The following is a 22861-nucleotide window of genomic DNA, read 5'->3' on the forward strand; positions in this document are numbered from 1 at the left end:
CAGTGAGGCGGGGCGCGCGGCGGACGCCCCCGGGCAGGGGCGGGAGTGGTTTGGAGGGGCCGGGCGGTTAGCTGTGAAAGGGGCGGTGAGCGAGCTGCTCCGGTCTCAAGGCGAGGCTTGGCCTCTGGAGCAGAGACGGGGGGAAGCGGCGGCGGCGGCGGCCCTCGGGCCGGCTGGTGAGGCGATGGCGGCGCCGGCCCCGGGGGCTGGGGCAGCTTCGGGCGGCGCTGGCTGTAGCGGCGGCGGCGCGGGCGCCGGCTCGGGCTCTGGGGCCGGGGGCCGGTTGCCCAGCCGGGTGCTGGAGTTGGTGTTCTCCTACCTGGAGCTGTCCGAGCTGCGGAGCTGCGCCCTGGTGTGCAAGCACTGGTACCGCTGCCTGCACGGCGATGAGAACAGCGAGGTGTGGCGGAGCCTGTGCGCCCGCAGCCTGGCAGAGGAGGCTCTGCGCACGGACATCCTCTGCAACCTGCCCAGCTACAAGGCCAAGGTGAGGGAGCCCCGCGCCACGCCGCTGCCCCCTGTCCCGCTTCTCCGCGCAGCTCTCAGTATTTCTCAGCTAAGCTTCTGAGTCAGAAGCGCCTTTCCACCGCTCCAGTCAGTACCTTACCTCGCCTCCCCCGCCATAAAGATCTCTTTGGGTTGAAGTTCTGCTCCTTAACCCACCCCACTTCCGTGATGTACTTTTTAAAGGATCAGATGGTTTTCCATCCTTGGTTTCCATCATGCTACTTTCCACCGTCTATCCCCTTAAAAACAGGCCATTGTTGTAGCTTTCAATACTCTAATCCTATTTTTCTCTCTGTCCTTTATTAGATCATCTCGGCTGCCTTATTGACTTAGTTTCTAAGATTTTTGCTTTCACCTCACGTTTTCCAAGCTCTGATTTATAACTTTTATTTTTGCCCAAGGACCTTGAATTCCCTCCGCTATGTTACAGGCTTAGAAATAAGTGTGGTCCAAGGCATCTGCTAACTTTAAAGATACAGGCTTTGAATAGAACATCGTACCATTGGTGCCACTTAACAGTCATAATATTGCCATGTCCCACTGTTATTGGCTATTGCCTTGCCAACTTTTTCATAGTCCCACCTTGCTGGTGTGTCTCTTATGTTCTGTTTGTCATCCAACATGCTGTTTCCATTTTTGGTGACTTTTTCCCCCCTGCTGCCAGACTCTTGTGCTTAGTCTTGCTTTCATATACAAATAAAAATGACAAGTAGCAGATCTTAGTAGGACTGAGAGCATTCCTCAAGCAATATAAACAAATGGCTGTAAACTTGAGTTCAGTTTGGATGGATACAGCTATTTAGGATTGCAGTCACCAAGAGTATACATGAGAGAGGATAAAGTCTGATCTAGAATATGGTAAACATAAAAATACATTAACAACTAAAAAAGGGAAAACATGTGAAATAAATGTAAAATGTATTCTTCTGTAATAAAATAGGTTTCAGTTTAATAAGGTTAGGATAAGGATTACTACTTTTAAATATGTCAAATTGTTTATTAAGTGAAATAACATGATAAGTTGCAAGGACAGTTAGTAGATGCTCAAAGGATAATAATTGTAATTCATATAGTAGAGGGCAGAAGATTGCAATTTTGTCTTACTGTGCCTAATAAACATTTAGGTTTCATGAATCTTATTTAGTTTTTATTTTTCCATAAAGTTTATTATTTTTACTTATTTTAAATTAAGACATTTTTGTAGTTGGCCTGTAATAGACATGTTCACATGATTCAAGATTCATGTAATAATATGTAATAAATAATGTATTCATGTGAGTCAGTGTTCAAAAGAAGCAAAGTGATCTAAAAGCAAAATGTCTTCCTTTAGTCCTTATACCCCCACCATCCAGGTTGGAGGCAGCCTATTTTACCTGTTTTTCTGTATCCTTGCAAAGGGTTATAAATTTTAATACTTTGTATGCCTTTGTACTACTTGCACTGTAGGTATTATAGACTTGTGCATTCAGATGTTGCCGGAGTTTTCTTGAATATCTTGAAGATAAAAGATTAATTCAAAAGGATATACGTAGCCTAGTATGAAAGTCCTCAGTCTAGGAGAAGAGGAAAAAAAAATGTATAGAAATAACTAGTGGTTATTAGTTAGAAACTAGAAGTTTAGTGAAGGAAATTCACAAGTTGAGTGAACAGCTTTAGAAGGGTTGAGATTGAGATTGTATTTAAGCTGAATTTTAAAGATGGGGAGGATATGAACATTTTACTAAGAGGAAATACTCTGAACAAAAAGCAAGACAGTGGAAAGCAGAGGATTTGAGTAGTATATATTTTTATTAAAAAAAAATGAATGTTAGGTACTATGTTCAGTTTTTCAGATGCAATGCTGAATAAAAACAAATACAAATGCTATGGATGCTTTCCCATATAGCGCTAATCCAGTGAGGGGAAGTGGGTATTTATCAAATAGTCACACAGTTGTAAAATTGCATTTGTGATGAGTCCTATGAAGGTTAGATCCATGGTGCTCTGAATGTCAACAGTGGAGAATTTGACCTAAGTAGCGAGGTCAGGAAAGGCTTTCTCTGAGAAAATAATGCTGAGACCCAGAAAAAAAAAGGATAAATAGGCCAAAGAGAGAGAGAAGAGCCTTCTAGGAGGGAATCTGGTGAGTATGAGTGACAGAAAGTAATCAATGTGGCTGGACCACAGAGAGCAAAATTGAGGCAAATTTGATAAAGATGGAAGAGGTGGACTGGAGCCAAACAAAAGGAAGCCATTTTAAATTGTAAGTGAAGGAGAGTTAGGAGTATGGGGCTTGGTGATATGATAGTTTTCCATTTTTAAGAGGTTATTATGACTTAAGAATGGACAACCAATTGGAGGGGAACCTTAGAAATATGTATAGTAGTAAGTATGTAGAACAAGAGATGGTGAGAAATTTAGGAAATAAAAGCTACAGGACTTGGCAGTAGATTTGAAATCAGGGTGAGGAAGAGGGAGGTGCTCAGGATGACTTCTAGGTATCTGGCTTACATAATATAGGGATTACCTGGGCTAGATTTTGGAGGAATAACAATGAGTTCAGTTTTGGTAGCACAGAATTTACAGTGTTAAGACATCAAGAGTTTTTAGATAGGCATCTGTTACAGTTTGTAGCTTAGAGGGAAGGCTAAAGATATAAAATAGTTTAGTTAGATTGAATTGTAGTGGGAGATATGATGTAAAGGTAAGCTGAAACTAGAGATATCATGGAGGTCCTTGACATAAGGCTTCAGTCTGTAGTTTAGGCTTTGTTTTACAGCTGGAAACCACAGAAATTTGAACAAAGAAATGACAAAGTAAGACCTGTGCTTTAGAAAAACTAGTAGTCCATAAGATGAATTCAAGAAGGCAGGGGTTGGTTGCTGTACCAGAGGTATTCAAGATCAGAATAAGTGTATGGAGCAGAGAAGAGGATAACTGGGAGAGAAATTGCAAGAAAACAAGTCCACATAGATGGACAACTGACTGGGTGAGGTGGGATGAAGAACAAGGAAGAGTCAAATATGATTTCCAGGAGCGAGGTTAACTGAGAAAAGGATAAGAACAGGCTTGGGCCAGTGTAAAACTGGAAAGCATTTGGAGTTGTCAGTCTAATTAGGATTTGACTTATTTTTAGAAGTTTGTATTTTACATATTACCAAGTAACATTAGTTATTCCAGTCATACTTGACATCTAATTGTAATTGCTATAATGCAAAATCCATATTGTGTATGAGACTGTATAACAAGAGCTATAGACTTTTTATTTGTGTATTTTCCATTTTATATGATTTTTCACATTATCTCTAAAAGATAAGGACACTTAATCCCAATACCGTTATTACATCTGTAGTATATAAATAAATAACCCCTTAATATGAGAAGTGCGGCATTCAAATTCCAGTTTTCTCATAAAATTGTCAAATGTTGTGTCTTTAATTTTCAGTTTATGTAAGCAAGATCTATGTAAGGTTCTCATGACAGTTGATATGTCACTTAAGGCTAATTTAGTCTGCAGATACACCTTCCATCTCTCCCACCTCTCACCCCTGCAGTTTATTTCTTGAAGAAACCCAGGTGTTTACCTTGTAGAGAGTAATCCTCAGTCTGGATTTTGCTGATTTCATTCCTGTGGTTTTGCTTAACATGTTCTCTGTCCTCTGTATTTCCTGTAAAAGTTTGATAAATTTAGGTTAGATTAGATATGTTTGGCTAGAATCAAATGGTTGGGATGTATATAGCACTTTCAGGTTGTTATAGTAAGACTAGGTACAGAAAAAAATTAGGTATACTTCAGGTTTACATCCCCCTTATGAAAACATGGGACGCCTGAACCAAAGAGGGTTTTTGTTTTTGTTTTAATCTGCGACCTGATGGCGTACAACAGTTAAACAGTGAAGTGCTCACTGACGGCAGAGGGGATGGCACACTGGATGAGGGCACTGGGTGCCTGACTTACCTGTGAGACGCTTATGCTAACTACACGTTGACTTTTATGCCTGTGTCCTAATTCCTGAGTTTAACTAGGTAAAGGTCTTAAGGTCTTTCCTATGATGAAATTCTGATTCTGGAATTGATTTCTCAGGTTAACTAAAGCAATAGGTCCTAGCCTTCAACTGCTTCTGCACAGTTTGAGTAAAGAAGGGATTTCTGAAAAACATACAGACCAAAAAGCTCTAAGTTATTAAAACATGAGAGTGAGTGAGTGAAGTTGCTCAGTCGTGTCTAACTCTTTGCAACCCGATGGACTATAGCCTACCAGGCTCCTCCATCCATGGGATTCTCCAGGCAAGAGTACTGGAGTGGGCTGCCATTTCCTTCTCCAGAGGATCTTCCCGACCCAGGGATCAAACCCGGGTCTCCCGCATTGTAGGCAGATGCTTTACCGTCTGAGGCACCAGGGAAGTCCAAAACATGAGAAATGATATAGTAATAACAATTTTCTTACTGTCTTTATTTTGGAAGCTTCAAAGACTAGTAATTACCGAAAGTCAACTAACCTGTTAATGGTAGCTGCTGTTAATGACTATCTCTTTATAAATTTTAGTGGTTGAATTTAGATGCTATCTAGGGGATTATTTGATTTGGTAAAATGAGAGTGGTGATGTCTTAGTGCATGAGTAATACCTAGCAAGGAGGCAGAGGATCTAAGATAGTTTGTGGTTATTAAAATTTCTCATAGCTAATGTGACTGAGTTCCCTGTTTTACTTAAAATACTGTTCTTTTTGATGACAGCATTGCCTACATGAAAACTGTACATATTTGAACTTTTTAATGTAAAAATATGAACTATAAGCCAGAGTAGAGGAAACAACCTCCCTGTACCCATCACCAAGCTTTACCAATGATTAACTCGTGGGCAGTCTAGTTTCATGTTTACCCTGTCCAATCTCCCACTCCACTCTTGGGTATTTCAAAGCAATTCCCAAATATCATTATGTCATCGCAAAACATCTCAGTATTCCCTCTAAAATATAAGGATTTCTGTGTATATCTTTTGATGTCTTAAGAAGTATATTTGGAGAAATTATACAGCGATTTAGAATTTTGATCAATAATGAAACAGTTGGCAGTTTTATCTTTAATGTGTAATTTATTATGTTAGTGTCTCATCCCCAAAATGAGCCATTTTTGAGACGTAGTTATTGTATTACTTAAAATATATAATTTTATTGTTTAAAAACATGTACCCTAAAGTTTGGGTACTTTTTAATGTTTAAGAAAAATAAAATTCTCTTTCTGTGGTCTTTCATCTTTTCAGATACGTGCTTTCCAGCATGCTTTCAGCACTAATGACTGCTCCAGGAATGTCTACATTAAGAAGAACGGCTTTACTTTACATCGAAACCCCATCGCTCAGAGCACTGATGGTGCAAGGACCAAGATCGGTTTCAGTGAGGGCCGCCATGCGTGGGAAGTGTGGTGGGAGGGCCCTCTGGGCACTGTGGCAGTGATTGGAATTGCTACAAAACGAGCCCCCATGCAGTGCCAAGGCTATGTGGCATTGCTGGGCAGTGACGACCAGAGCTGGGGCTGGAATCTAGTGGACAATAACCTACTACATAATGGAGAAGTCAATGGCAGTTTTCCGCAATGCAACAATGCACCAAAATATCAGGTGAGAAACCGAGAATTTTCTGAAAAGTGAGCCTTTGTTAAATCATGCCTTAATTTGTTTTAAATTTACAAAGTTTTATATAGCAGCATTATTTGTCTTTTTGGTAATTTTTAAATAGTGTAACTGGCCTTTTTTGGCTACTCTGATTACCTTTTAGTATCTTAATAATTTTTTCCTTATACATATTCACCCTGAGCAATCTGTCTTTACTTTAAATCAGGTTGGCAAACTTTTTCTGTACAGGGTCAGATAGTAAATATTTAGACTTTGTGGTCCATACTGTCTCTCATAACTGTTCAACTCTGTTGTTTATTATTCTAGTAAAACCTTATTTATACACTGCAAGCCAGATTTGGCCCAGGAGCCATAGTTTGCCAGCTTGTACTCTGGACTGTAATCTTTCTTACAACACGGCACATCTAAATTACTTTTTCTAGATACCTCACCCCCACAATTGCACCTTTGTGCATGTATGTACATACTTCTTCTCTGCTACTTACTGACGTGTGGATTGTATTCAAAGCCTGTGGGGGTGTCAATGATTTCTATAAAGATAGGCAAGTTCAGGCAAACTACTACATTTTTAATTTTTGTTTTTTGGCCCACCACATGGCATGTAGGATCTTAGTTCCCCGACCAGGGATCAAACCTCTGCTCCCTGCAGCGGAAGCACAGAACCTTAACCACTGGACCAAACTACTGCATTTTAAAATTCTTTTCATCTTAACCCTCACCCATATTCATTTTATTCTAGGATCAAAATTATAGTTCCTATTTGTAAAAGCTATATGATCACCATAGATTCAGCAGAATCTAGAAAATAATAATCTGATAAGTTGGAAATTGTAAAGAATTATAGATGGCACGTTTTAGAGGGACATGTGGTTTGAAAGCTCTAGCCTTAGTATTGACCTCAAGTCAAGCATAATAAAGTAGAAGAACTAAAAATATATCCCATTTCCAGAGGTATAAAAGTATGGAAGATTTTCTTTCATAGAATCCTTTCCTTACTGTTCTTTCAGGCTCTACAGATACACTAAGGAGAGGGATGTCTGGACTTAATAATCACTGAAGATAAAGTTCTGTCACTAGCCGTGATTTTGAAGTGAAAATCCTTTATTCTTTGTTTTTCAAAGAACATACTCTATATGATTTCAGTCCTTTTAAATTTATTGAGACATGTTTTATTCCCAGCATATGGTTTATCCTGATGAATGTCCGTGTGTACTTGAATATATACTGTTGCTGGATGGAATAATCTATTAAAGACAATTAGGTCAAATTGGTTAACAATATTTATGTCTTCTGCTTTCTGTATTTTTCTTCTACCTGTTTTGTCGTTTACTAAGGACTATTAAAATCTCCAACTATAATTGTTGATTTATCTATACTTTCAGTTTTGTGAGTTTTTGCTTTATGTGTTTTGAAATTGTTATTAGGTGCATATTTATAATTGTTAATCTTTTTTTAGAAAAAGTTTATTTCTATGCTGGGTCTTCATTGCTGCACAGACTTTTCTCTAGTTTCAGTGAGCAGGAGCTTCTCTCTAGTTGAGGTGTGTGGGCTCCTCATTGCCGTGGCTTCTCTTGTGCAGCACGGGCTCTAGGGTGCGTAGACTTCAGTAGTTGGGGCACGTGGGCTAGGCAGTTGCAGCCCCTGGGCTCCAGAGTACAGGCTCAATAGTTGTGGTACACAGACCTTGTTGCTCGGCAGCATGTGGGATCTTCCAGGATCAGAGATTGATTGAACCCATGTCTCCCGTACTGGCAGGCAGATTCTTTACACTGAGCCACCAAAGAAACCCGAAATGACCTTCTTTGACTCTAGTAATATTCCTTGTCTTTATGTCTATTTTGTCTTATGTCAGTACAGCCAGTCCAAGTTTCTTAGGTTTACTATTGCAGAGTACCTCCTTCCCCTCATCCTTTTACATTTATTCTGTCTTTATATTTAAAATGAGTCCCCCAGACTGCTTATAATTATGTATCTAACCCAATCTTTTGATTTAAGTAGTTAGTCCATTTATATTTAATGTAATTGTTGGACTGCTTGATATTCTCCTTGTCTCTGTGCCTCTGGAGCTATGTCCCTTTTTCTCTCTGTTTTTTGGATTTATTAATTTCTGTTGTTCTGACTTTAAATTCATAGTTGTTTTTTTTTCCTTCTTGTCATTTAAACTCTATGGTCATTTCAACGCTATTGAGTCAGGCTGGTGAATTTTGGTTATTGTGCCCCTGAGCTCTAAAATTTTCATTTGGTTCATTTTTATGCTTTCCATTTCTCTACTGAGATCTCTGTTCATTTGTTAATACTGTGTTTTTCTTTAGTTCTTATTTTTAATATATGTATATATTTTATAATAACTACTTGGAAGTCTTTTCCAAATTCAACATCTAGGGCCCACTTGGACTCTTTCTACTGACTCCTTTTTTCTCCACGTGTATAAGTTGTACTGTCCTGCTTCTTTTCATATCCATTCATTTTTTAATTGAAAACTGGACCTGGTAAACAATACAATAACTCTGAAATGTTTTGTTCCTTTAGAAACTGCTTTGTTCTGAAAACTGTAGGTTTTCTTCTTCTAGTAGGCAGTTAACTTGCCTGGACTGAAACTGTATATAGCAGTTAATGTCTTTGTTGAGTTTTTTTGGCTTCTGCTGCTGCTAAGTCGCTTCAGTCATGTCCGACTCTGTGCGACCCCATAGACGGCAGCCCACCAGGCTCCTCTGTCCCTGGGATTCTCCAGGCAAGAACACTGGAGTGGGTTGCCATTTTTTGGCTTCTAGCTGCTGCTTTTTCTGCCTGGTTCCCTGGGGGTTTTCCCTGTGTTTGTGTAATGCAGTCCTCACACAAGGATTTGGGCAGTTTATTTTGGGGCTCACCCTTTTTGTGGTTTTATTGCTTCTGGAGTTCTAAGTTTCTAATTGCGCTGCTATCTCTAAATTTTGTCCTCTGCACCTAAGACTTGGCCTTTCTACTCCTTGTGCTGTGTGCTTGCTATATGCTCAAAGGTAAAGCAAACTTGAAAATTTCATCGGGAGTGGTTCTGTTTTCTTATTTCATCTTCTGTAAAATAGGGATAACTCCTAGGAGTGATGTGAGAATTAAATGAGATAATATAAAATGACTCAACAAATACTCATCAGAATATTAGCTTTATGTTTCTAATTTTTGTTGTTGTTTGTGCTTTGTTCGTAAAGTAGTGATGTTGGTAATTTGGAAGTTCTTAGGTCCGTAAAATGGGATTAATTTATGAGCTGGGCAGAGAGAGAGAAAAAGATATTGGTAGTTGTTTGTGATAGGAAATACAATGAAGGAAGGTAATGATAGCAGTTGAGGGATATCATAACTGGAAAGTGTTCAATTATGATTTTTGATTGAAAAATGTTAGGACTTTCTGCCTCCAAGTATATAGATACAACAACCTCTAATATATGCAAATTATAAGGATAAAACATGCTACTTCTTTGCTTACTTTTCCATTTGTGAAAAGAACTGGATAATTGTGCTTCTATTTAGTTTAACAACCAGTGCTGCTCTTTTTTTTTTTTTTTAACAAACAGGTCTTTCAGAGTAGTGGACCGCAAAGTGATTGTTTAATAAGTGTATTTTGTGTCTTTAGAACCTATAGCCAGATTTGATGATTCATATTTATATAATTTCCATATTGTATGTAGAACTGCTTTGTATAATTTAATGGCTAAATGTTTTATTATAGTATTTTTTTTATTTTGGTGAAATATACACAACAGTCTTTATTATTAACTTTTTGTAAGTGTATAATTCAATGGCATTAAATACATTCACAGTGTTGTGCAGCCATCCCCACTGTGTATACCCAACATATATCCAAAACTTTTTCATCATCCCCAGCATAAACTCTGTGCCCACTGAACAATAACTCTACATTTCTTCCTCCCCCAGCCTCTGGTAACCTCTATTCAATTTTCTGTCTATGTGAATTTGAATATTCCAGGTGCTTGGTATAAGTGGAATAGTATAATACTTGTATTTTTGTGTCTAGCTTATTTCTCTTAGCATAATGTTTTCAAAGTCCACTCATGTTGTAGCATATACTAAAATTTCTTTTTAAGGTTGGATAACATTCCATTGTATGCATTTACTGTAGTAATTTGAGAAAATTTAGAGTGCCTTTTTTGGTAAAATGTGCCAAGTTATAGGTTTTAGTGGTAACCTTCTTTAAAAAGCCCTTAAAAAAATCTTGGGACTGTTCAGAAAGAATATTAAAATTTTAAGTATTAAATATTGATCCCACACAAGTCTTAAGTTTAAAAAAAGACCATCAAAACATTTGTGATGAAATTGATGTGTGTTCTTTTTCTTGATGTTTCTCCCTGACCAAATAACTTTGTTGGTTTTTCTAGATAACTTTTGAGATGTATATTCTTAATAATATTTTCAACTTGATTTCCTCTAGATATGCCTTTGATGGGTTTCTTCTAACCTTCTTTTGATGTCTGTTTGCAGATAGGAGAAAGAATTCGAGTCATCTTGGACATGGAAGATAAGACTCTAGCTTTTGAACGTGGATATGAATTCCTGGGGGTTGCCTTTAGAGGACTTCCAAAGGTCTGCTTATATCCAGCAGTTTCTGCTGTATATGGCAACACAGAAGTGACTTTGGTTTACCTTGGAAAACCTTTGGATGGATGACAGTGGCTTTCTTGGGATGAAAGACAGAGTGGAGGAGATACCTGCTTGTGGGAAGTAGAATCATGAAGTGACAGTGTCATACATGCATGCCCACGAAACATCCTGAAAAACACATGATATTGTTAACTGGAGAAGCAACTCTACAGCAGAGATGATCTTAGTGTTTCCTCTTTCTACTGGGCCAGAAAAATCCTCAGGGTTGCAGTTGGTTGAGTGGGCAGTTGACATATGCATGTTTCAACAGATTTTGTCTCTAAGTTAACAATGTGTTATTTCCAACTTTTAAGGTGAGATCATAGAGATGGTGTCAAAGGGATAAGATAAGGAACTAGCAAGAGTTTTTAAGTAGTGTGTTTGTGAAGAAAGATTGATCCTGTTTTACAACTGCCTGTTTTCTCCAGACCCTTTTTTCCAACCAGCTTGACTATTGGAAAAGTATGAAACTGGTTGGGTTTTATTTAATATTTTTAATATATTGAGAAGCATGGTCTGCCTGGACTGCACTTCTCTAACAGTGAGATATAAAATTGTGCAGCTATTTTAAAAGTTGTATATACAGTATGTGTGTTAAAAAAAAAAAAAAAACTGTTAAAAAAAAACAGGGCAAAGGAGTTGCTTTGTTCTAGTTCAGTTTCTTAAAAACCACTACATGGTACAAAATTAGAAAAACATTAGGGACAGTTTGGTAACTACAAAGAAGAGGATTTTAAGAGAAGATGTGTTGTATTGGCTCGTTTTGTATTATATTTGGCTTACAGTTTCCATGACTGTTACAGTCTGATTTATTTTTTTAACCATCAAAATTATTGTAAAGGTCCCTCGTCTCCAGGCTAAGATTGAGGAAAGGCAAATCTATTTCTAATCATACATATATCAGTAATAATAATAATGTGCATCTTATAGTATCTGGTTTTATTTTTTTGACCTTCTGAGAAAGTGTCTTGTAAAAGAATAAAGAACGTTGCCATTTGTTCTTATAGGCCTCAAATATGAAAATTGTTAGTCACAGACCTTAAGAAAATAATTGATCAATGATCCTTTATTTTGTAACTTTATAATGCTGTAGATATTATAATCTTTTTAAGTTCATATTGTTTACATCAGGCAACAGTCTAAGCCTCAAACTTGTCATTGGGGTTGTCAAGAAAATGTTTACTCACCCACCTGAAACAGTGCCAGCCTGAACCCAGCTTAAGAATGTTCTTAATCTCATTATAGATAATTGCCCCCATGGGACTTGAAATAAAAGACCTTATGCTGGAAACTTGAGGTTGGCAACATTTTGAAGGTTTCATTGTAGTAGAAGAGTTTAACATTAATTCCTATTCAGAATTTTTGACTAATCTGATTTCACTAATACTTTTTCAAATGAATAATTCAACATACATGAACTGAAATTTTCTTTTGTTAGAAAAGAAACAAATATCTTTCTGTATGAAAGTATAAATTGTATGGTTTCAGATACATCTTTGTGATAAGAATTGATTAAGGCAAGTGGAATCTTTGTACTTTTTAGGTTTTGCTATATGCATATTTTGTTTTGCATCTAATAAAGTTAGGGACAGCAAGCAGTTGGCTGGGGTTCTTGGGTTGCTCCTTGAGAGTTAATATTATTAGTACTCCCACGAAGCAAGGGATTTCAGTCATGAGCAAAGATTTCATTTTTGCCACCTAAAAAGTGTACACAAGTATTTATTGTATATTTGGTATGTTGCTTAAAGGTGAAATCTGTAAAAGGTCCTTTTTGATACCCACATCAAGGAAGAAACTTCCTAGAAACCATATTTAATACTACAGAGTGAAATTATATGTTACATGTATTAGAGAATATAGCTGCTACAGAAATGCATTTTTCTTGGTGTGGAACAACTCAGTTTGGCAAAGTTTAAAATTTAACTAAAGAAGAGACCTAATTCAGGATAAATATTGAACTAATTAGAAAACTGGATTGGGATATGATCAATTCCAAGAGCTTTTGCTCAGAGCTTTTTTTATATCTTACGTTTTGTCTTATTAGTGAACATTCATTTGTAACAAAGTTTTGAAGGTGCTGAGTGAAAAACAGAAACACGTGGTTATTGCATATTGAACCTAGAATCAAATAATTGCCTAAATATTTAACAAAAAGCCATTCTTCTCTCAGAGATTTAAATTCTTTAATATCTGATTTGCAAATTTTATAAAATGGAGGTTCTTATTTAGCATGAGCGTCAGGGGAGTAAGGAGCTTTCCTTTATAACCGGGTAAATTGTTACTGGATACCAATAGTAGTTGTATAGAATACTAAGACAAACTGTTACAGTGTTTGAGGAAATGGAGTCTCTTTTTCACTGCTACTGAGAGAGCACTTAAGTAGAAGACAGTTATGTCTGAATATTAAATATAAATAATCTAAACCAGTGGTTCTCAACCTTAGCTATACTTTGGAGTCATATGCATTTTGGAAAATATTGATATTTGGGTGCCATACCCTAAGATTCTCTTGTTGGTCTGGGGTATGACATGACCATAAGGATTTTAAAAAACTTCCTAGATGATTTCAGTATGTTGTCAAGGCTGAGAACCACTGATCAAAATACAACTTAAGTTTTCTCATCTGCAAAAAAAATCCTTGCTCCCTCCCTTCACTACCTCACAAGGATATTGAGGGTAAAGAAGAAAATAATGGGAAAGTGCTTGTGCTGTGGATAAAAAGTGCTATTGAAAGGCAAAGTTGTATTTGTTGTATTTCAACTGAAACTGTGATCAGGAAGAAATGTGTAATTGGATCTGCTCTGTTGACTTGGGAAACTAGGAGCACTCTCTTTGGTTCTTAACTTTAGTGAAGCATGCGATGGGTAAGAAAACATTACTCTTATTCATACTATGGTCTTCTGTCATACTTGAGATAGACTGGTTTAATTATCTGGTTTCACACAGGAAAGAAGAAATATTAAGGTTTAAAGTCTGTAATGGTCAATGGTTCACAATTCATTAAAACTTTTCATACAAAGAGTTCTGTGGTTAATATATATCATTTCTTAGTTGCCATTATTTTTTCATTATCTGACTTTTGAATGTTAAACCACTGATTTCATCTCCTTCATTCTTATTCCTGTAATTTTGGATATACATTTGACAAGGCATGTAAAGCAAGTAGGTATTGCTCAGTTGAATACTTAAAAATCGTGGTTCTATGATTAGGCATCTTCTGCCTTTTAGATATGATTTGATCAGAGAGAGTTTTGAAAATAATAGGGCCCTAACCCACATAGTAGGTATTATAATTAACTTTTTATTTATGTCCTCAAACTGCTGTTTATATAGACTGTAATATTTATATTTTTGATCGCTTTAAAAAATGAACAGTTTGATAGAAACTTGAGTTTTAAAGATCAGTATTGAGATTACTTTCTAGAAATCAAGATCACCACAGTCAGAACCACTATAAAGCCTTCTGAGAAGGAACAGCCCATACCCAACCCAAATGTTATTCTAATAAAGCATTCCTCAGTTTCTCTAGCTGAATGTAATCTCTTCTTCCTTAAAGTTTCCTAGTCTTTGTATTTATCTATACTTAACTCATGCTGTATTACTTTATAACTTGTATAAATTTATTTATATTTATTATTTGTTCATGTCTTATCTTCCTTAAACACATTAAGAAGGAATCTCTGATGTATTCATCTGTATACCCATGTCATCAAACCCAGTAGGCAGGGAATTGCATATTGCATATATGCTATAGGAAGAAAACACCTTCTCTGAATTTATAGGCTATAATAACAAAAGATAGATGAGAAAAATTTTTGTATCCTGTCCAAATCTGAGGCTTGTAAGGAAAAAATAGTGACTGTGAATGCATTTTAGCCATTCCCCTTTATTCTTGAATATCGCTAAACTCTGCTATTTAGTTCTTGGTGTAGATTTCTTATTTGTTAAAATTAGAATTCTGTATATTAATTTTTTGAAATTCTTTTTTGCTTTAGTTTCTTAATAAAAGTTTAAACAAACATTAACTATTTGTGATTGCTTACATTTAAAACAAGGAATTTTTTTATACTTTGGTCAGAAAGAAAAGCAGGATACCTTCGTAGCCAAATGTGTTGATGGAATTTACCTATAAATTCCATGGCTTTTAACAATGGAATCCGATTCACTAGGATCCTGTTTTGTTGTCACCTCCACCCCCAGCTAACAGTTGTTTGATAATGCAGTTGTTCGCCAAGAGTTATAAGAAGTACAAGAAGCAGGAATGGCTGCAAATGGCTCCTGTGATCCAAAAGCTTACAAGAATCAGTTGATCATGTTGCTAAAAGTTGCCTGATGTATTATTAATAATATGTTACAGTTAAAGAGTTTTAATTTTCTAAAGGAAAATTAAGTAGGTGCAGAATTTCTGTATTTATCTTTTTGTTTAGTGGGAAGAGATACCAGGAACAGCTTAACCAGTCTGTTGTCTTAATTTCTTTTATGAATCTTCCCCCCAAGCCATTTGCTTTTTATTTAATATATTCATTAAAAAATTGTTGAGAGCAACATGTTCTCTGCTTTTCAGAATATGGTTTGTTAAAAGAACTAGCCCCTCAAGATTTAAGATTGTCATTATTCAGCTTGTGTGTATAGGATTTTACTATGAATGAGTGACTCAAGAAGCAAGAATCATTTAGGGAGTTTTTCTTAGGTCACTCTGTTGACAGTCCTTAATTTCTGTTTCTTTTAAAAGAAGAAAACATAAGAGAAAGATAGGGAAGTCAAGTCCTGTCTGTTCTGTGGTAGACACTTAGTAAGCTGTATTGTCTTTCTGCTCCTTTTCTTTATAAATGAAATGGAGGATAAAATTGAGTAATAGGAATAGTAGTGAGGTCCTATCTCCCTTGAGAAAGGCTCCTGAAATAATTTTATTAAAATGCTAATATCCAATTAGATTAATTAGAAACGAAATAGAAGTAGGCCAGATATCTTTAATGTAGCTAATGTTATTCATGTTTTCCAACCAATGTTCGAAAGGTCTGTTACTCATCTGCACCCTTTGTTGGTTACCTTTACTTTTGAAAGAAAGGATACTTAGGGTTGGAATGAGGGAGGTCAGTCACTCCTCTCCCCCTTTGGCAGTCCAGAGAATGATACATATAGTTCACAACCAAATTGTCCAGAGCTCTACCAACCCCACTAGACTTCACAACAGAGTGGACAGAGTGAGGGGAGTGTATACCTAGTGTATATTGAAAGGACAACCAACTATGCTTTTAAGTAGTGACTCTACCTGTGGCATTGGAGAAGACTCTTGAGAGTCCCTTGAACTGCGAGGAGATCCAACCAGTCCATCCTAAAGGAGATCAGTCCTGGGTGTTCATTGGAAGGACTGATGTTGAAGCTGAAACTCCAATACTTTGGCCACCTGATGCAAAGAGCTGACTCATTAGAAAAGACGCTGATGCTGGGAAAGATTGGGGGCAGGAGGAGAAGGGGACTATGGAGGATGAGATGATTGGATGGCATCACCGACTCAATGGACATGAGTTTGGGTAAATGGCAGGAGGTGGTGATGGACAGGGAGGCCTGGCGTGCTGCGGTTCATGGGGTCACAAAGAGTCGGACATGACTGAGCAACTGAACTGAACTGAACTACCAAGTAAAGGCTGGTATGGTTTTTTGGTTTTAACTCATGGCTTATATCTCTGTGTAACAATTGCTGGACTTGAGATTTTACAAGTGCCTCTTTTAAAATGTTTTGAGGAGCTCAGTATGCTTTATCATCTTGGTTTTAAGTCCAGAACGTTGAAATAATAGTTCAGGAGTCACGAGCTCTGAGTCCTGGCAATCCTGCTTGCTGTGACATGATTCCAGAGCAGCTTTCTTTCCTTTAGGGCTGTTTCCTTATGTACTTAAGTGATGAGGTTGACCTAGCTCAATGGTTCTCACTTTGGGATGTTCACTAGAATCACCTGTTGTCGTTTAGTCGCTAAATTGTGTCCGACTCTTTTGCAACCCCATGAACTGTAACCCACCAGGCTCCTCTGTACATGGGATTTCCTAGGCACCTGGGAAGCTTTTAATGTTTTGAACAGCTTTATTGAGATATAATTAATATACAGTAAGCTACATTTATTTCAAGTACGCACTTTGACAGAGGTATATACCCATCACCATCAAGATAATATATACCTGGGAAACTTCTAAATGATAAGATGCCCAAGTAAGTTAGATGGACAGGGGATGCACTCAGGTATCAATATCACTAGATTTTTTTGTTATTGTTGTTCAGTCGTTCAGTCTTGTCTGACTTTGCGACCCCACGGACTGCAGTACACTAGGCTTCCCTGTCCTTCACCATCTCCCGGAGCTTGCTCAAACTCAGGTCCATTGAGTCAGTGATGCCATCCAACCATCTCATCCTCTGTTATCCCCCCACCCTTTTTTTTAGTTCCTAGGTAATACGCCCCGGACTAGAAATCACCACTCAGGACTGTTTTTTCTTTCGTTTTGGTTGCGCTGGGTCTTTGTTGTTGCCCGTGGGCCTTCTCTAGCTGCAGTGAGCAGAAGCTCCCCTTCCTGGTGCACGGACCTCTCATTGCAGTGGCTTCTCTGGTTGTGGTGCGCAGGCTTCAGTAGTTGTACCTCACAGGCTCAGTAGTTGTGTCTCATGGGCTCTAGATCACGCAGGTTCAGTAGTTGAGCACAGGCTTAGTTGCTCCATGACATGTGGAATTTTCCCAGACCAGGGATTGAACCCGTGTCCCCTGCATTGTCAGGTGGATTCTTATCTGTACCATCAAGGAAGTCCACAACTGACTTTTGAAGAGACTGAGAGTGGTGGCAAAATCTCTTTTATGACCAGGAAAAGATATATAATTTATATAAGATATACTTTTATGTTTATATAATTTATGTAGTATGCATGTGTGCATGCTGTCATTTCAGTCATGTCCGACTTGTGATCCCATGGACTGTGTAGCCCACCAGGCTCCTCTGTCTATGGGATTATCAGGCAAGAATACTGGAGTGGGTTGCCATGCCCTCCGGGGATCTTCCCAACTCAGGGATCTAACTCGTGTCTTCTGTTTTGCAGGCATATTCTTTACCACTGAGCCACTGGAGAAGCCCTTATGTTGTATGCATTTATAAAACTCTAGCCCTATACTGAGAACAAGTCAGTGGCAGACCCTGAGCTACAGCTATGGCATCTAAAATATCTTCTGTTGATCCTTCTGTCATCTTTAGTGAGTCAAGTTTAGGCAGTCATTTAAGAGGTCAGTGTCCTTAGTAGGATTCTTTCAGGGACAGTGGATTTGGTGTCCTTCCTGAATCAGAGTGATCATGAAATTTGAGTGCTAAACCAAAGCTGAGAGAGAAGCTGCACCTGTGGTTTGTCACATATTAGAGTCAAACTTTTTACCTCTGAAAAAAGGGAGATATAATCATTGAAAATTGCCACAGGAGAGAAATGATAAAACCTGGTGCTATGGGTTGCATTGTGTCCCACTCCACCCCCCACATTCGTATGTCAAAGTCCAGGTGCCTCAGAATGTAGCCTTATTTGGAAATAGGGTTATTGCAGGTGTAATTAGTTAAGATTATACTGGAATAGAGTGGGCCTCTAAACCATTGTGATTGTTGCCTAAAAGGGTATATCTGGACACAGACATGCATAGAGGGAGAATACCACATGAAGAGAAAGGCAAAGATTAGGTGATTCAGCAGAAGTCACAGGATGTCAAAGATTGCCAGCAAAACTACCAGATGCTAGGAGAGAGGAGGCATGGAACAGATTCCTCCCTCCCAACTCTTAGAAGGAACCAGCTCCGCCCACACTTTGATCTTGGACTTCTGGCCTCCAGAACAGAGAGAAGATAAATTTCTAAGTCACCCAGTGTGTGGTATTTTGCTATGGCAGACCTAGGAAACTAATATACTTGGTAAGTTTTTGCTCTACCAATTTTCTTATTTGTCTTTGGGAGCAACTTTGATGCTGTATTCTTTTGTTCACGGGATCAAGGGATAAGGCCAGGAACTATTTTCGAGGGTGTTACAGATTCATTGGAAGGTCTTTTGTCAGGTTTCATTGGTAACTCAGTGTTTGTAAAGTACATAGCATAGTGGTTCAGTTCAGTTCAGTCGCTCAGTCATGTCTGACTCTTTGCGACCCCATGAATTGCAGCACGCCAGGCCTCCCTGTCCATAATTCTGGAGTCTTGACTCAACCCCAGTTCTACCATTTACTAGCTCAAATGTCTTTGGAGGAGACATTTGATTTCCCTATGCCCCAGCTCTCTTCCCTGTAAAAGGAGGGTGCTAACTCCTATAAAGCAGTGGTCCCCAACATCTTTGGCACCAGGGACTGGTTTTGTGGAAGACAATTTTTCCACGGACCAGGAAGTGGGAAATGGTTTCGAGGTGATTCAAGCACATTACATTTATTGTCTACTTTATTACTATTATTATTAAACCAGTTCCATCTCAAATCACCAGGCATTAGATCCCGGAGGTTGGGCACTCCTGCTTTAAAGGATGTTGTGAGGTTCAAATGAAAGGCATATTGAGCTGCTTTAGAATAGCACCAAGAGCACATTATAGTAAGCATTCAGTACATTTCTCATTATTATTATTGTTCTATACTATATAATAGGTAAATAACATTAGGAGTCAGTCATAAGAGAAAAGCAATTTTTGTGTGTTCCTGTGTGTGTGTAAAAAAAAATTTTTAACTCATTTTGTCCTAAAATAAGGAATATTTTAAAATATTCAAATCAATAGAAACTTCAGGTAGTTTAAGCAAAAGAAGTTAATCAGACAGATACAGGGGTATTTCACAGAGGTCAATGGCAAAAAGGCAGTTGAACTCCATAAGGGACTTGGACAAGGCAAGGGAAAAGAATTAGATGCTCAACAGTTTCACCTCTTCCTCGCCTCTGAGACATCTCTTCACTTCTCTTTCTTTTCTGCATTGTTCACTTTGTGGAAAATGGCTGCCCATATTGCTCCTTCCAAGGATAAGACTGGACTCTTCGTCCCAATACCAAATCCCCAAGATAGGGACTCCACTTCCCACTCCTATGTGTCCAGTCAGCTGTGATCGTGTGGTGGGTGGCAAGTGGGTTCACTAATACCCCGGAAGCTGCTAGGGTTCCAACTCTGTACCCAATGGCTGGGAGGGTGGGCAGGGTCACAGCGAAGAGAGGTTGGATACCACACAAACACTAACAAACGTGCTTTGGCCATATGAAGAGTAGCACATTTAGGGATTCTGAGAAGGGGAAAACAAAAGAGGCAGAAAGAGGTGAGGAGAATGAGATACAGAGAGGAGAGCAGGGCAACCCCGTAGGGAGGCTGAGGCTCACAGCAAGATAGCACCCGAGGGACTAGCGGCTCCATGCCAGACTCAGCCCTGAGAGGCAACAGACACTGTCTGGGCAGCAGCGGCTGCACCTCAGCAGGAGCTGGTTTGCTAAACTGAGGGCAAGAATAAAAAGCTCAGGTCTTTTGGATCTTGAAAAAAGAAACGATGATTCTTGCCTCATGCTTCTGTTCCCTGCTTTAAAGAGAGACTAAAGGCTGGTGAGGTTTGAAATCCAAAGAGAAAGCAAGCTCTGGGATCTGCTTTTTGTTTGGGTGATCTGGCTTCATTAGCACCCACTGCATCTCCCGGGAGGAAGCGCAGAGGTACGGTAAAGGACGAGTGTATTACAAAGTCTTGTCCTCTGCGCATCTCTCGTTCAGGGCCCTATCTGAGGTGGCTGGTGGAAAATTATGATCGTCTTTCTTATTTCTTTTTCCATCAGAATCATGACAAGATAAAAAAAAAAAAAAAAAAAAGAATCATGACAAGAAGCAAGAATTAAATACCAAGAGCCTCTAGTGTAGGGCATTAATGAGGGGCTCGCCCTCCTCACTTGGATGTTCATTCAGCTCTCGCACACCTACCCAGCACCTCCAGCACAGCCTGTACGGTAACCTGCTAGACTCCGTCTCCACACTCTTCATCGTCACAGGTGTTGTGCTTAATGCTTCTAAGCACCTGTGGTGTGCTTTCCCTACATCCTCTCATTTATTTATCACAACAGCTCAATGGTACCCTTTCCCAAGAGAGACCTGAGTCTCTCAGAGGATAAGTGACTCGCTAAGTTTCAGAGTTGGGATTTGGACCCAAATCTCTGACTCAAAAGCTTGATTGCTTTCCACTCAACAGGGGACGCAGATTCATGTCAACAGATAAACAGCCTATAACTAGGTGAGTATACTTGAAGAGGCAGACACGAATAGTGGTGGTGGCTGGATCTTAGAGACACTCTGACAGCTGCTTTATTTCTCAGGATGGCGGGGGTCGGGGGTGGGGAGGAGGCGGAATGGGCACAACTCACATCTGTGCTCTCAAGCCACGTGTAGGGTCTGTGCTTCCTCTCTCACCTCTGTGAACTGTCCCCTTGTCTCCTGCCTGGTAGTTATGATCAGCAATAACTACAAAACCCTTAACTTGTGTCTGGGTTGCCAGATCAAATACAGGGTGCCCAATGAAATGTGAATTTCAGATAAATGAATAATTTAGTATAAGTATGCCCCAATGTTGCATAAGATATGCTAAAGAATTATTCATTGTTTATCTGAGATTCAAATTTCACTGGATGTCCTGCATTTTTATTTGCTAAATCTGGCAACTTTAAACCCATCCAGAGACCTCTTGCTTGGTCCTGACTGTCAGCAGCCATACCTTTCTCATCTCTTGGCTTTTCTGTGTAGCATCCTGATGGCAGCCTGGCTCTGGGCCCCTGGGCTCCACCCAAGCATTCCTCATCTGCTGTTGTACATGCCCCAGCATGAGAGTGGGGTCTGCTACTGCTGCAGAGAAAAGCTCTCATCATATTTTCTTGTTTTGTTTCCTCTGATAGCACTTCCCTGGCACCACACTGGCAGGCTGGCAGAGTAAGCAGAGCATGCAGGTAGAAATTGGCAGAACTTCATCTCAAAGGACATGGCCCAAGAGGAGAAAATGTTGGAACACTGGAAGTCTATGGCCTAAACTCAAAGCACAGATTGTTATAAATACCTTTCACTTTGTAGGTTGCAAAAAGCAGGCGCTTTTGGTTACTTGATCCTTTCCTCAATTAGAACTCCTGATCCCTCTTTCTCCTTTCCCCTATTCAGATATTTACTAAGGACCTACTATGATTACCACACTATCAGGCAGGCAGAGATGAGTGAAACATTGTCCTCAAGGATCCCATGACCGACCAAGGAAGCCAAGATCTGCCTAAATAGCTGTAATGTACAGTAGAAAATGGTAACACCTGAGGGAAGTGCAGAGCGAAAGCTGTGGAACTTTAGAAGAAGTGGGTGAGGGAGAGGTTCAACCCAAGCACCTTCATGGAGGAGGTGTCTTTTGAACATACCCTCAAAGGATAAACAGTACTCAGACATCTCTCAACTTACTAAATAACACATTGTTGAACACTAGTTCATTAATAGCAATTTACAGTTTGTCAAACCACCACTTCACTAAAAACTTGTTTTGCCTATTTATAGAATTTGTAGCAAATTGTGTTTTACCAAGTCTTCCAAATATTGTTCATTATTATTTTAAAACATCTCAGGCAATGTTCATGTCCCAGATGTAAAGTTGATTTCTCTCTTCCACCCAATTTTATTTTTTTAATATCTAAAAATTGTATAAGCCTCAGATGTAATAATTCAACATCTGTATTCATTACAAAGTGATCACCATCACAAGTCTAGCTGCCATCTATCACCATACAGTTGACCCCCTTCACTCACTTTGCCTACCCCTTAACCCTCTTCTCTGGTAACCACTAATCTATTCTCTCTCTGTGAATCTATTCTTATTTCATCTTGTTTGTTCATCCATTTTGTTTTTTTAGGTTCCACATATGAGTGAAATCATATGATATTTGTCTTTCTCCAACTGATTAGTTCACTTTGCATAATACTTTCAAGGCCCATTCATGTTGTCACAAATGCCAAGATTTCATTCTTCTTTTGTGACTGAATAGCATGCCATTGTATATATACCATACCTTCTTTATCCACTCATCCTTCAATGAATACTTGTTTCCATATCTCGGCTGTTGTAAATAATGCTACAGTGAACT

At 38.8% G+C, this 22861-nt stretch overlaps 1 protein-coding gene across 1 annotated transcript; it reads left to right on the forward strand.

Moving 5' to 3' along the window:
* Positions 1–16: 16 nt before the first annotated feature.
* Positions 17–13772, forward strand: FBXO45 (F-box protein 45). The gene is made up of 3 exons (XM_061411807.1): positions 17–487; positions 5748–6104; positions 10593–13772. The coding sequence occupies exons 1-3, from the start codon at positions 185–187 to the stop codon at positions 10776–10778; spliced, it is 846 nt and encodes a 281-aa protein (XP_061267791.1). The 5' UTR covers positions 17–184; the 3' UTR covers positions 10779–13772.
* The last annotated feature ends 9089 nt before the right edge of the window (positions 13773–22861 follow it).

The sequence above is a fragment of the Bos javanicus genome, chromosome 1 (assembly GCF_032452875.1).
Source record: "Bos javanicus breed banteng chromosome 1, ARS-OSU_banteng_1.0, whole genome shotgun sequence".
Taxonomy (NCBI): Eukaryota; Metazoa; Chordata; class Mammalia; order Artiodactyla; family Bovidae; genus Bos; species Bos javanicus.